This window comes from Ranitomeya imitator, chromosome 2 (assembly GCF_032444005.1).
Source record: "Ranitomeya imitator isolate aRanImi1 chromosome 2, aRanImi1.pri, whole genome shotgun sequence".
Taxonomy (NCBI): Eukaryota; Metazoa; Chordata; class Amphibia; order Anura; family Dendrobatidae; genus Ranitomeya; species Ranitomeya imitator.
This window is the reverse complement of record NC_091283.1, coordinates 379,580,368-379,596,041: the sequence shown is the minus strand read 5'-3', so window position 1 is coordinate 379,596,041 and position 15,674 is coordinate 379,580,368. Positions and strand designations below refer to the sequence as shown.

Sequence of the window (15,674 nt, the reverse complement as noted above, 5' to 3'; positions counted from 1 at the left end):
GTGTACTGAAAATCAGGTGGTGCTCAAGCAGATCATTCTGTTTTTGCCAAGCCTGATGGACGTGCTTCACCATCACCACATAATAATGGTTGACATGCCAAGATACCTTTCTGTCAATGGCCACCACCCTACTCAAGTGATAATAATAATAATTTTTATTTATATAGCGCCAACATATTCCGCAGCACTTTACAATTAAGCGGGGACATGTACAGACAATAAATTCAGTACAAGTTAAGACAATTTAAACAGTGACATTAGGGGTGAGGTCCCTGCTCGCAAGCTTACAATCTACAAGGAAATGGGGGGACACAATAGGTGAAAAGTGCTTGTTATTTCAGGTCCGGCAATTATAAAAAATAGGGATTTTCATATAAAGCTGCATGATCCGGTCATCAGCCCGTGTGTTTAAGTGCAATAGTCAAGTATCAAGTGCAGTTATCGTGTGCATGGAGGGTGTGGAGACAGATGAATAGTAGGGTGCAGATTCACATGCAGATAATATTTGGAAGGAGGGAACAGGACAAAGTTAGTTTACTGAGTAGTTGATGTGGTAGGCTTGTTTGAAAAGATAAGTTTTTAAAGCGCGCTTGAATAGGTCGGGGCTAGGTATCAGTCTGATCGTCTGGGGAAGTGCATTCCAGAGAACTGGCGCAGCACGACAGAAGTCTTGGAGACGGAGGTGCGAGGTTCTGATTACGGGGGATGTTAGTCTTAGGTCATTTGTAGAACGGAGGGCAAGTGTAGGGCGATAGACGGAGATAAGAGAGGAGATATAAGGCAGTGCAGAACTGTGGAGAGCTTTGTGGGTGAGAGAGATGAGTTTATACTGGACCCTGTAGCAAATGGGTAGCCAGTGTAATGACTGGCACAAGATGAAGGCATCGGTGAAGCGGCTGGACAGAAATATGACCCTGGCTGCCGCATTCAAGATGGATTGGAGAGGAGAAAGTTTGGAAAGAGGGAGACCGATCAGAAGAGAGTTGCAGTAGTCCAGACGAGAATGAATAAGAGCGACAGTAAGAGTCTTAGCAGTTTCAAAGGTGAGAAAAGGTCGGATTCTGGAGATGTTTTTAAGATGCAGGTGACAGGAGCGAGTGAGTGATTGGATATAGGGAGTAAAGGAAAGTTTGGTGTCGAATATGACCCCAAGACAGCGGGCATGCTGCTTGGGAGTTTTGGTTGAACCCTCCAGGGTAATTTCGATGTTGGGTAGAGTGAGGTTAGTAGAAGGGAGAAACACAAGTAGTTCAGTTTTGGAGAGATCTAGTTTCAAATAGAGGGAGGACATGATGTTAGAGACAGCAGACAGACAATCCTTGGTATTTTGAATTAGAGTGGGGGTGATGTCAGGGGAAGAAGTGTATAATTGGGTGTCATCAGCATAGAGATGGTACTGGAACCCAAATCTGCTGATTGTTTGTCCAATAGGGGCAGTGTATAGAGAGAAAAGGAGGGGGCCCAGGACTGAGCGTTGCGGAACCCCGATAGTAAGGGGACGAGGAGAGGAAGAGGAGCCGGCAAAAGATACAGTGAAGGAACGGTCAGAGAGTTAGGAGAACCAGGAGAGGGCTGTGTCCTTGAGGCCTATGGAGCGGAGCATAGTGAGAAGGAGCTGGTGATCCACAGTATCAAATGCTGCAGATAGATCCAGGAGAATCACCAGGGAGCAATGACCTTTGGATTTAGCTGTTATTAGATCATTAGAGACTTTAGTGAGGGCAGTTTCAGTGGAGTGTAAAGAGCGGAAACCAGATTGTAAGGGGTCAAGAAGAGAGTTATCCGAGAGATAGCGGATTAGACGGGAGTGGACCAAGCGTTCCAGGAGTTTAGAGATGAAGGAAAAGTTAGAGACAGGTCTGTAGTTAGCCGTGCAGTTCAGGTCCAGGGATGGCCTTTTAAGTAAAGGCGTAATGATGGCATGTTTAAATGAGGAGGGAAAGATACCTGAAGAAAGAGAGAGGTTAAATATTTTAGTCAGGTGAGTGGTGACCACTGGTGAGAGAGACTGCAGGAGAGGTGAAGGAATGGGGTCACTATTGCAGGTTGTAGGCCGAGCAGAAGTGAGGAGCTTGGAAACTTGAGGGTGGTGAGGTAGGATTGTTTGGCCAGAGAAAGGGCAGAGTTATAGGTTTTGAGCATGAACTTATAGTGGATGAAGTCTTCTTCTGCTAAGAGAGATTTTCTCCACCGCCTCTCTGCACACCTTGAGCAACGCTGAAGAAAGCGTGTTTGCATAGTGTGCCAGGGCTGCCATTGTCTGTGTCGGGTCTTTCTGCGTGTAGAGCAGGGGTCGGGAACCTATGGCTCGCGAGCCAGATATGGCTCTTTTGATGGCCGTATCTGGCTCGCAGACAGGGGGCCCGGGGCCGGCAAGTCAGACGACCCTGGTCACCGCACTATGTCCGCCTCCTGCTCCCGCACACTTCCGTCACTTACTTCCAGGGACGGATTTTCAGAGGGTCAATATGGGCGGTAGCCCAGGGCCCAGTGGTCTGGGGGGGCCCTGGGCTACCGCAGATTAACCCTCTGATAATCATTTGTGAATGCCGGCCCGTGCCGGCCGCCGCCGCCGGCGTTTATGTGCCCCCCGGACCCGGTGGGCGGAGAGAGGGGGCCGCATCGGGCCCCTTCTCATCTGCTCACCGGGCCCCTTGCAGCGCTGCGGCGGTTTCCTATTGATGTGCGGGCGCGCGCCCGCACATCAATAGTTAACAACAACAGCCGCCAGCCAATTGGAGGCTGGCGGCTGATGTCGGCCGCAGCGCACACGTCGCCGGCGTCTGACGTCATTGTCAGTCGCCGGCGAGTGTGCGCTGCTGCAGGGAGCTCGCCGCCTGGAGCGCGGACAGGTGAGGAGACTGCTTGTTTTTTTTTGTTTTTTTTTGGATCAGTTATCGGTGGACACACTGGGGGAGTGGGGGGCAATGCTGGAGGACACACTGGGGGGCAATGCTGGAGACACTGGGGCAGATTGGAGGACACACTGGGGGCAATGATGGAGACAGTGAGGCAGATTGGAGGACACACTGGGGGGGCAATGCTGGAGGACACAGTGGGGCAGATTGCTGGAGACAGTGGGGCAGATTGCTGGAGACAGTGGGGCAGATTGCTGGAGACAGTGAGGCAGATTGGAGGACACACTGGGGGGGGGCAATGCTGGAGACACTGGGGCAGATTGGAGGACACACTGGGGGCAGTGCTGGAGACAGTGGGGCAGACTGGAGGACACACTGGGGGGCAAAGCTGGAAACACTGGGGCAGATTGGAGGACACACTGGGGGCAATGATGGAGACAGTGAGGCAGATTGGAGGACACACTGGGGGGGCAATGCTGGAGGACACAGTGGGGCAGATTGCTGGAGACAGTGGGGCAGATTGCTGGAGACAGTGGGGCAGATTGCTGGAGACAGTGAGGCAGATTGGAGGACACACTGGGGGGGGCAATGCTGGAGACACTGGGGCAGATTGTAGGACACACTGGGGGCAGTGCTGGAGACAGTGGGGCAGACTGGAGGACACACTGGGGGGCAAAGCTGGAAACACTGGGGCAGATTGGAGGACACACTGGGGGCAATGCTGGAGACAGTGGGGCAGATTGCTGGAGGACACACTGGGGGGCAATGCTGGGGGACACACTGGGGGCAATGCTGGAGACAGTGGGGCAGATTGCTGGAGACAGTGGGGCAGATTGCTGGAGACAGTGGGGCAGATTGCTGGAGACAGTGGGGCAGATTGCTGGAGACAGTGGGGCAGAATGCTGGAGACAGTAAGGCAGATTGGAGGACACACTGGGGGGGGCAATGCTGGAGACACTGGGGCAGATTGGAGGACACACTGGGGGCAATGCTGGAGACAGTGAGGCAGATTGGAGGACACACTGGGGGCAATGCTGGAGACAGTGGGGCAGATTGGAGGACACACTGGGGCAGATTGCTGGAGACACTGGGGGCAGATTGCTGGAGACACTGGGGGCAGATTGCTGGAGACACTGGGGCAGATTGCTGGAGACACTGGGGCAGATTGCTGGAGACACTGGGGCAGATTGCTGGAGACACTGGGGCAGATTGCTGGAGACACTGGGGCAGATGATTGCTGGACACACTGGGGCAATGCTGGATACACTGGGGCAATGCTGGAGACACTGGGCCAGATTGCTGGACACACTGGTGGTAATATGCTGGACACACTGGGGCAGATTGCTGGACACACTGTCTGGGGGCAATATGCTGGACATACTGGGGCAGATTGCTGGACACACTGGGGGTAATATGCTGGACACACTGGGGGTAATATGCTGGACACACTGGGGGCAGGACTGGAGGCATGGGCAGAATGTAGACACGGGGCATGATTGGAGACATGGGGCAGGATGGATACAATAATAAAATAGACAATTGACATAACTGACAATGCGTTGTGTGACATGTCCAACATTCCAGCTTCTTTCTTCTGCGAATGCCTCAAAGCTGGCATTCTCTCAACATCAGGTGGGAAGAATGCCAGCTTCCAGTCATGCGCAGGAAAAAGAAGAAGCCAGACTGCTGGACTGATGTCATGCATCGCAAGCTCACAATGTAAGTTATTTATTTAATTTTTTACTGCTAATTACCATTGTTTCAGTCCAGTTGTGGCTTTATACAGCAAGGAGGAGCATTCCTTGCTGTACTAAGTGAACATTGGAGCGATTGATCTGTCAATGGCCCTTTAAACATATTGTACGGCTCTCGCGGAATTATATTTCAAAATATGTGGCGTTTACGGCTCTCTTAGCCAAAAAGGTTCCTGACCCCTGGTGTAGAGGGTGCTGCTTCAACCAGGGCATTCTTCAGAGTAATATTGAAGTGTGACAATGCTAAGTCTGGACAGGAGAGGGAGGAGATGGGGGCTAAAGATGTGTGGAGGTTGTCCATAAGCTGCTGGGTATTAATGGTACGTGTATTCCGATAAGTGTGGTAAGTGGGGGTGTCCTGAGTGAGGAGACAATTCTTGACAGAGAAGGAAAGAAGGTTGTGGTCCGAGAGCGGGTGGATGGAGATAGTAAATTCGTGCAGCGATCCGGGACGGGAGAAAACGAGGTCCAGAGTATTCCCGTCCTCATGCATAGGAGAATTTGTAAACTGTGAGAGGTTGAATGAAGAAGTTACAGAGAGAAGATGAGAGACAGATTGGGAGAGGGGATCATTGATGGGGATGTTAAAGTCTCCCATGATGAGGGTGGGGATGTCACAGGATAGAAAGTGAGTAAGCCAGGTGGCAAAGTGGTCTAGAAACAGGCAGGAGGAGCCTGGAGGGCGATAAACAACCGCCACCCGCAAGGAGAAGGGCTTAAAGAGTCTGACGTCGTGGACTTCAAAGGAAGGAAATGTAAGTGAGGGAATCGGGGGGATGACCTGGAAAGCACATTGTGATGAAAGGAGTAAACCAACACCTCCACCCTGTCTGTTCTCAGGTCTGGTGATGAATCTTATTGAAGAAATTTTGCATAATTAAATTTAGAATGTGTACAATGGAGTGAGCATTGGTTACTTGGTACAAATGTAAAGCAGACTGAATGTTCTGGGTATTTTTGCTTATGACAATGCCCGGTTGCAGTTTGTGGGGAGTTATGCAGTGTAAAATTTGCTTTTTAATGGAAAGGAACAGCTCATCACCTATATGGCTTTTGTTGCTCTTTCTCACAATCTCTCTCACATATGGTGTGAACAAAGGTATAGATAAATCCACACTATGGTACCAGATAAAAATTACAATTTATTAGAATCATATTAAAAACATATATAAAACATATAACTACAAATCAAGAAAAGTGCAGTAAATCCACAAAAAGAGGGACATAAATGCCATAGGCAAATACAAAAACCGACATAAGTACTGTCACCTATATTGGTGATAACCAACTACAAAGGCCACTATGGGTAAGTAGATGTGTGCCAGAATGTAAGGGGCTACAGCTAACCTCACTATAATAAAAAATATATAGGCAATCCCTAAGGGGAAAGTAGCCCAGGGGTAGTAGCGCTCCCAAACATAAATGGCTATGACAAAAATAACAGCCTGTAGAGGTAAGTATGGATAAATTACCTGGTGGTATGTGTGGGGTGAATGCCTCGGTGTCACTCTGCCCCAACGCGCGTTTCGCGTTTGCTTCTTCTGGAGGCAACTGAGGACAGTTGGTAACTGCGCTTCTTTCTACTATTGCCCTGATGGATGGTGCTGCTTCTTATGGCTTCCACATTCTTAGCCATAGTATATATTTTTTTCCTTTTACACTACCACACCCATTGCCATTTTTAGCTTTTATCTTTTTAATAACACTATAATTACCCTTTTTTCAATCTTTTCAAACCCAATATCTCCAGTAATTGTATTATTACATGGGATTTTTTATAATTTTATATCAGCTCATCTTTTTCCTTTTCAGGTCCCTACAATATCGGATCCTCTCAGTGGAGATCTTCTATATAGGAGAATTCTCCTGAGTGGCCCTACAAGGATGGATAGGGACAGGGACAAGATGGCGGAGAGGATATTACACCTAACCCTAGAGATCATCTTCCGGCTTACTGGAGAGGTGAGAGATTCTGACGACGTCACATTCCATCATTCTTATCTATGGGAATAACAGATGGACAGAACTGGAGAGGTGAGGACTCTGGAAATGTCTCTAGTGAGATTTATTAATGTGTCTCTCCATAACCAGGATTACACAATAGTGAAGAAGACCTCTAGTGAGCACTGTCAGGACCCTGTGCCTGAGGGATGGGGAAGACCCCTGAGCCCAATCACGGGGCCTCCACCTCACCCCTTGATACATGAGGACATCAATGACCAGGAGATCCTAGAACTCACATACAAGATGATTGAGCTGCTGACTGGAGAGGTGACACTGCTGGGAATGCTGGGACATTATACAGTAATGCTTTGGATGGATCAGGGGGATGATGGTATCATTGTATGTGTCAGGTTCCTATAAGGAGTCAGGATGTCACTGTCTATTTCTCCATGGAGGAGTGGGAGTATTTAGAAGGACACAAAGATCTGTACAAGGACGTCATAATGGAGGATCCCCAGCCCCTCACATCACCAGGTAATAGACAGGACTAAATAATAATAATACAGTTTGCACACATTATCATCACAATTTAAGTTCCCTATCAGTATGTCTTTGTAATGTGGGAGGAAACAGGAGTACCCGGAGGAAACCCATGCAAACATGGAGAGAACATACAAACTCTTTGCAGATGTTATCCTTGGTGAGATTTGAACCCAGGACTCTGGCGCTGCAAGGCTGCAGTACAAACCACTGAGCCACCGTGCTGCCCAACTAAATGTGTGACTAAATACACACGGCCTATAATTACCTGTATGTAAATAATGAATTCAGCCCCTGTATGTGTTTCTTCCAGTTCTATCCAGTGAGAGGACAACACCAGAGAGATGTCCCCGTCCTCTTCTTCAACAGGACTGTAAACAAGATCCCAATGTTCCAGAGGATCATCAGGTAGATGGCGAGAAGGTGTAAATAAATGTCTTCTATGATGTGTTGAAGGCTGTGAAGGTCTTGCAGTCTGTCGTGTTTGATATTGTGTTTTATACACTGAATCGCCACATTGTTAGAGACATCGGTCATTTCATTATTGAAACTTCTTTATATCTAATGACCCATAACCCCAGAGTGCTCCAAAGATCACATGAGCAAGCGTTTATTTGATCAGCTTCAGTGTGAATCCATATTAGAATGGTACTATTGAGTTATCTGAGCAACTTCAAACATGGCATGGTTGTCAGTGCTAGATTAGCCTTTACATGTTGTGATTGATTTAAATAAAAATTTCTCTAATGCTTCCATGACCTTTGTAGTCCCCAGATCTTAATTGTGCAAGAAAAGATGGATCGGGCTGTTTAGGGTTTATTAGTACCTACTGTATCTAGCTAATTTGCTGCACTGTGAGAAGCTATTTTGACCGTACGGCCAATAGTCCTACAGAATAATGGATGTCTCTAATAAAGTCGCCATTTAGTGAATGTTATATACTTAGTGGAGATGTGAGGATTAAGGCTGTGTGCCCACGTTGCGTTTTTTATTGTGTTTCTGCCGTGTCTTTTGCCACAGCAGAAACGCATAAAAACGCTTAAAAACCGCATTCCCATGCAATCATATGGGATTCCGCAGTTGCTGTGCCCATGCTGCGGATTTTCTCGCTGCGGAATCGCATAGCGGTACAATCCACAGCATGTTCATTATTTCTGCAGAATCGCAGAAAAAAAAAAAGAATTAAGATGAAAAATAGGGATATACTTATCTTCTGATGGCTCCCGGAGTCCTCCCGTCTCTCAGCGGTGCACGCGGTGACTTCCGTTCCCAGGGATGCTGTGTGCGAAGGACCTGAGAAGACGTCGCGGTCACGCCACCGTGACGTCACAAAGGTCCTTCGTGCAAAGCATCCCTGGGAACGGAAGCCGTCGGGAGAGCCGCTGAGGTGATAGGGGGGCCATAGGATGGTGAGAATAACCATTTTTTAAATTATTTTTACATTCTGTCTTTTACTATTGATGCTGCATAGGCAGCATTAATAGTAAAAAGTTGGTCACGCTTGTCAAGCACTATGCTTGACAAGTGTGAACAACCTGTCAATGACTTTTCCAAGCGATGCTTCAAATCTCTTGTTAAACCCAAGCATTCTGCAAGCTACAAACGCTTGCAAAACGCTTGTGTTTTGCCGGAAAACGCATGCAAATTCCGCATGCGTTTTACCAGCGGCAGGGAGTTGCGGAAATGCTGCAGACATTTCCGCAGCATTTCTGCGACGTGGACACATAGCTTAAAGCTGAAAATACTATACATGTCAGATGTCTGGAGGCTGCTGGTTAGAATTAGGAGTCAAAAGGTTGGATTTATACAGAAGACCCCCAACTATCTGATGACTACTGCTGACATTCTTGGGCATCATGTTAATTTATGAATTTTTGTTTCTGTTATTTATAATTTCACACAGCTTCTCCATCTGTCTGTGACTTTTACAATATTTGTTTCAGGCTGAAGATCTGCCCCATATTAATACTACAGAGACATATGTGAGGGGTGATGAGCGGTGTAAGGAGGAGATTCCTACAGATAACCGCACAGGTGAGTAGTGACCACTGAGGTCACATATATTAGTCCATCACTGGCTGGTGCAATTATATGTCTCAATTTTTAGGGTATGTTAGGCAGCTATTTTATAACTTTTTCTTACCTGTAAAGTTTTGGCGGCTAAAATTGAAGAGACACTTTTTTCAATAAAGAAAAAAATACATCTGTTCTGGCTATACAGATATGTTTTTTCTGAAGCTAATGACTGGCCGGATCAGAGACAAACTGGTCACCGCTGTGGTCAGTGATCAGTCCTATACACTACTCACAAACAGTTGGGGATATTTGGCTTTCAGCAAAATTTTAGGCTGAATCTAGAATACATTCTAACCTTTTTAGGTGAACTTAACGTCACCTTCTCAAAACTTTTGAATACACATGTCCAACTGTTCAATGTTTCAGTACTTTTTGCACAACTTGCTGTTCTCTAACAAGGAGCTTAATGGCAAAATTCACAACAGGTATTTGATCCATGAATCGGCCAATACTTATCGGGGTTCAATTAGAATTGATATGTAAACAGTTCTCCACATCATGCTGTTCACGTTTTCACATCATGAGACCAAGACGACACCTGAAAATTGATCAACAGTTCCTCGATATTGTGAGGATTTAAGTAGGATGTGCTCAGACAGAAGTGGCTGCTGAGCTTAGAGTGTCACAGTGTCATCAGCAGGGTGCAACAGAAATACATAGAGACTGGAAGAGTCACAGAAAGGCAGAGAAGTGGATGTTCTTGGACCACATCCCACAGTGAAGACCGCTTCACTGTGAACTATGCCCTTCGGTACCGGATGATGAATGCCACACAACTCCAGGAACAGTTAAGGAAAGTGAGAGGCATCCAAGTGTCATGTCAAACCATTCAAAACCGTTTACATCAGCATGGTCTCTGTGCTAGACAACCTGCAAGAGTACCTAACTATACCACCATGGGCCAGGGAGCATCTACCCTGGATGATGGAGAAGTAGATCTCAGTGCTGTTGACTGATGAAAGGTTCACGCTGAGCAGAAGTGATGGCCGCCATCGATGTTGGAGACATCAAGGAGAGCGCTATGCATCAGCCACTATTATCACCATACAAGCCTTTGGTGGTGGTGTTAGTGTAGACAGGTGTGTCTAATCAATACAGAACTGTCCCACACTCTGTAAATGGTACAGTGACAAAACCCTACTACTTGAATAACATTATTAATCCAGTCATTGTGCCTCAGCGCGAACAGCACAGGCCTAATTTCCTGTTCATGGACAACAATGCTCCAGCTCATCGAGGTTGCATCATTAGAGAACAGCTACTGGAGACTGGGGTACTTCAGATGGAGTGGCCTGCACTTTCTCCAGACGTGAGTCCCATAGAAAACCTATGGAATTACCAGTCGCCATTTAGAGGCTTGGTAACTCTGTACCCCAGAACCTCAGTGACCAGTGGGTCGCCCTTCAAGAAGAGTGTAATGTCTTGGCTCAGCAAACAATAACTCTACTCTTGAACAGCTTGAGACATCGTTGTCAAGCTGTAATTGATGCTCAAGGCCACATGACAAGATATTGAGACACTGACATTTTCCGTTGGGGTATAACCCCCACTGTTGTTGGCTTTTTTTTCAATAATTTGTTTGAGATGAGGAAATCACCATTGCATGCTTCTACTTAAATGCCCTACTTTCATGATAAATTATCACTGTAGCGTGAACTTTTTATGTTTTCCATAAATTTCAACTAAAACTCAAATATCCCTAACTTTTTGTGAGTAGTGTATCTGTCCATCTGTAAGTACAGAGATTGGCAGAGTAATTGGTCAGCAGTGCAGGTGGAATGCCAGGGAAACTGAAAAATAAGTACTCATTTCTTTGCGCTTTTCTATTTTTTTATTTTATTTTTGATGGGACGAGTTGTAGTTTTGAATAACATTATTTGTAAAACCACAAAATGTACTGGAGAATTGGAGAAAAAAATCCAAGTGTGGTGAAGTTGCAAAAAAGCAGCCCATGATTTTTGTTGGAAAGACACACTTTAAATTCCACTGCAGAGATTGATTGTGTAATTTAAGTGATGACCAGCAGCAAGGAAATATCGGTAAAGGGATGACACATGCTGGACTTCAAGATAAAAGAGGAACTCCCAGAGAAACGATTTAGAATTAGTGGCTTACGAAGGAGCTCTTGAAATGATTGGGAATCCACAGATATACTGGAATGTGCAGCTTGTAGCATCTGCATTAAACTTTTTGATATGTCTTGGGTACAGTCAGCCCATGTCCCCATTCAAGAATATTGACGTGTTAAATCAAACCTTTATACTATGGATGTAAGGGTACTTTCACACTAGCGTCGGATTCGGCCCATCGCATTGCATTTCTCCGGCGCATCCGCTGCCCCATTGTGAGGTGGGGGCGGAGTTCCGGCCGCGCATGTGCGGTCGGAAAAAGCGGTCTGTCAGCAGCAAGAAACGTTACATTTAAAGTTTTTTGCTCCCGGCGGTCCGCCACAACACGGCGCAACCGTCGCACGACGGTTGCGACGTGTGACAATACGTCGCAATGCGTCGGTAGTGTTACTCTATGGGGCAAAAACGCATCCTGCAAACAACTTTGCAGGATGCGTTTTTTCCCCTAAACGACGCATTGCAACGTATTAAAAAAAACGCCAGTGTGAAAGTAGCCTTAGGCTGAAAGGAAATGTAACTTAATTTGCAAGGATCCAAGAAAAATTTGGAAAAAGTTCAGGAGCAACAAGCTAGCAGGTATTTGATGACAACTGTTTTTTTGTGAATAGATAGAACATGCCACCACAAGGTCCCAAACTTCTTGACCTAAGGTAGCTTACAGGAAGTTTTTTTTAAATAAAATCCAATGTCTTATGCACACTCTCCATCTGCTTTAACATCTTCTATCTGCAAGGCAAATGTGTACACATCAAGTAGAACAAGCAAAACCCATCACGGATTCATTTGCTCAGCAGATGTGATTGGTAGAGTCACCAAGTGGGAAACCCCTCCACCAGGTATCTCAACCTGTCCCAAGCCAGTCAGATAGCAAACAGGTCTCAGTCGTCGATGCTATAGTTATACACAGCAGAGCAAAATACTTTGTAGAACAATTAAGAGGTTAACATTTTAACTTCACACTAAAAGAATCAGCGTCCAATTTGAAATAGAAAGGCCAAAATGAAAAATATTAGCAGAGTTACTGAGCACAGTGATTTTCTGCAGCGTAGTCACCACTGCAGCCAATCAGCAGAGACCAGGTTAGCTGTAGAGAGAAGGCACTGGACCTGGAAAGAGCAAGCAAAGCTCAAGGGTATCTTTTCGTGTTTTTTTTTTTTTTTTTACCTATAACTGAACATATGGGAAAACATTTGATAAAGGGTAGCAATCCTTTTAAAGCAGTGTTTCTAAAAATTAATATAGTTGTTTTTATTTTTGGCAGATAACTGTACCCGGAGTTCAGAGGGACATCTGATATTTTCAGATTTTAAAGGAGATGATGGTGATATCACACCTGAAATATATAAAGGTCAAGCCGTTATGCCAGATTTATCTCCAACCCCTCACAGCACAAATCTGTCATCTGATCCTTTTCAACAGCTTCTATATTTTGACTCATCACAGACTGTTCAGCAAAACAAAAATAACACAACGGACTGTGAATACAAAGGAACTCGCACAAAAAAGAAAAAATGTTTATGTTCAGATTGTGGGAAATATTTTAAGGATAATTTTACTTTAGTGATACATAAGAGAATTCATACAGGGGAGAAGCCTTTTTCGTGTTCAGAATGTGGGAAATGTTTCAAGGGTAAATCTGCTTTAGTTCTACATGAGAGAGTTCATACAGAGAAGAAGCCATACTCATGTTCAGAATGTGGGAAATGTTTTACCACTAGAGATAACCTTGTTAAACATCTTAGAATTCACACAGGGGAAAGGCCATATGTATGTTCAGAATGTGGGAAATGTTTTACGATTAAAGCAAGACTTGTTGGACATCAGAAAATTCACACAGGGGAGAAGCCATTTTCATGTTCCGAATGTGGGAAATGTTTTATACAGAAATCAGGTCTAATTATACATCAAAGAATTCACACAGGAGAGAAGCCATATTCATGTTCAGAATGTGGAAAGTGCTTTTCCCAAAGCTCATCTTTATTTGCACACCAAAAATCTCACACAGGGGAGAAGTCATTTTCATGTAACGAATGTGGGAGATGTTTTACACGGAAATCAGGTCTAGTTGCACATCAAAGAATTCACACAGGGGAGAAGCCATATTCATGTTCAGAATGTGGAAAGTGCTTTTCCCAAAGCTCATCTTTATTTGCACACCAAAAATCTCACACAGGGGAGAAGTCATTTTCATGTCTACAATGTAGGAAATGTTTCAAAGAAAAATCTTATCTTCTTAAACATCAGATTAATCACATAAAGAAGTAACCATTACTTCAAGCTGACTGCTATGATGTCTATGGCCTGCTAAGGATTTAAAATATTATTACTAAATCCTGTACATAAGCATTTTACAATCATCATTTAAACATTTCAGCACAAAAAAGGATTTGCATTAATTATCGTTAAGCAGATCTGCACCAGATTTCACAACACAAACCGCATACGCCGCCAAATAGATCTCTTCGACCCGATGACTCTGGTCTAGTCACTGTGAAAAATCCATGTCAAAATGACTGCGCAGTCAGTTGCAAAAGTGTATAGCGATTTCCACCCACCCGGCCTAATTGACAGCACCTGGAGTTTTTTTCGGTTAGTGTCATTTTTTTTCTATCGTGGTCTATTTTTGGAGAGTTTCCCAGGGTTTTTGTGAAGTCTTTTTTTCTGTAATTTTCTGGTCATTTTTTTCACATCATTGAAAAATGAAGAAACTGGTAGCGTTTTTTTTAACCCCTTAAAGGTAAACAGTCACAGCTTCAAAAATGTGACGTTTTAAGGAAAACTTTTGTCCTGGGCACCAGAGACGTAATACTCACCAGCCAGGAATCAATCAGCCTAAGCCTCGTTCCACGATCACTGTGATTGGCCAGTTAGTACAGACAGACCAATCACAGTTATGTTGATATCAAAGGGCTGGTTTAGCCAGCATCCCCGACTCAGGTGTTCTCACAATCAAGTATAAAAAGATGAGTCTGTTGTCTTCGGTCTACTGTCATATTAGCACTTAAAAGTTAAACTGACGCTCTTTCTACCCTATTACCCCCCCCCCCAAGATCACTGGGGTGAGGGGGAGTAGAACAGGTATTAATTGCCCTCCACATTGTTCTATTCCCTCTCCCCCTAGGGTTCTAACTGTCCTCCCCAGTGTTCTTTATATAATTGAATTTTTTTTTTTACAATTTTCAGAATAGTAGTACAGAAAAGATCATTTAATTCAAAAACCTATTTCTTAAGATAGCAACAGTAGATACAATTTCTAACAGTACACTGATCTATCATCATTAGCGAGTAATCTCAACACAGCAAGTCCGCATCTCAATATGTTGTTTAAACAGAAACCATGATCCAACAAGACACTAAAGGAAACAAAAACCATGATCCAACAAGACACTAAAGGTACCGTTACACTTAGCGACTTACCAACGATCACGACCACCGATACGACCTGGCCGTGATCGTTGGTAAGGTGACCAACGATCAGGGGAACGACTTCGGCATCGTTGAAACTGTCTTCAACGATGCTGAAGTCCCCCTGCAGCACCCGGGTAACCAGGGTAAACATCGGGTTACTAAGTGCAGGGCCGCGCTTAGTAACCCGATATTTACCCTGGTTACCATTGTAAAAGTAAAAAAAAAAAAACACTATATACTCACGTTCTGATGTCTGTCACGTCCCCGTCAGCTTCCCTGCACTTTCTGTGTCAGCGCCGGCAGTAACAGCGGTGATGTCACCGCTGTGCTGTGCTTTACGGCCGGCGCTGACACAGTCAGTGCAGGGAAGCTGACGCCGGGGGACGTGACAGACATCAGAATGTGAGTATGTAGTGTTTTTTTTTTACTTTTACAATGGTAACTAGGGTAAATATCGGGTTACTAAGCGCGGCCCTGCACTTAGTAACCCGATATTTACCCTGGTTACAAGTGAACACATCGCTGGATCGGCGTCACACACGCCGATCCAGCGATGACAGCGGGTGATCAGCGACCAAAAAAAGGTCCTGATCATTCACCAACGATCTCCCAGCAGGGGCCTGATCGTTGGTCGCTGTCACACATAACGAGATCGTTAGCGGGATCGTTGCTACGTCACAAAAAGCGTGACGTTGCAGCGATATCGTTAACGATATTGTTATGTGTGAAGGTACCTTAAGACAGACTGGGGGGAAGGGAAAGAGATAAAGAACCAAACTCACTATATGTCCCGTGACAACTAATTGCCACCACACTTACTGATAGTCTCTCTGAACCCAATACATGTCCCAAAGAATCCAAACTACATTATAACAGTCCATAATGTTATTCAGCATAGCTGTAAGATATTCCGTACCACGTATATCTTGTATTCGCAACTGAAGTTGAGTAATCAGTATAGGGGC

The 15,674-nt window shown here is 45.1% G+C and overlaps 1 protein-coding gene across 1 annotated transcript in view; it reads left to right on the top strand.

The window, feature by feature from the left end:
- LOC138666626 (zinc finger protein 850-like) overlaps window positions 1-14,930 on the top strand; it is a 154,737-nt gene extending 139,807 nt beyond the window's left edge. Inside the window, exons 16-21 of the mRNA XM_069754822.1 lie at window positions 6,425-6,574; window positions 6,704-6,883; window positions 6,967-7,090; window positions 7,410-7,504; window positions 9,040-9,130; window positions 12,563-14,930. Of these exons, the coding sequence (XP_069610923.1) occupies window positions 6,425-6,574; window positions 6,704-6,883; window positions 6,967-7,090; window positions 7,410-7,504; window positions 9,040-9,130; window positions 12,563-13,566 (1,644 nt within the window). The 3' untranslated portion in view covers window positions 13,567-14,930. The remainder of the gene's footprint in view (window positions 1-6,424; window positions 6,575-6,703; window positions 6,884-6,966; window positions 7,091-7,409; window positions 7,505-9,039; window positions 9,131-12,562) is intronic.
- The last annotated feature ends 744 nt before the right edge of the window (window positions 14,931-15,674 follow it).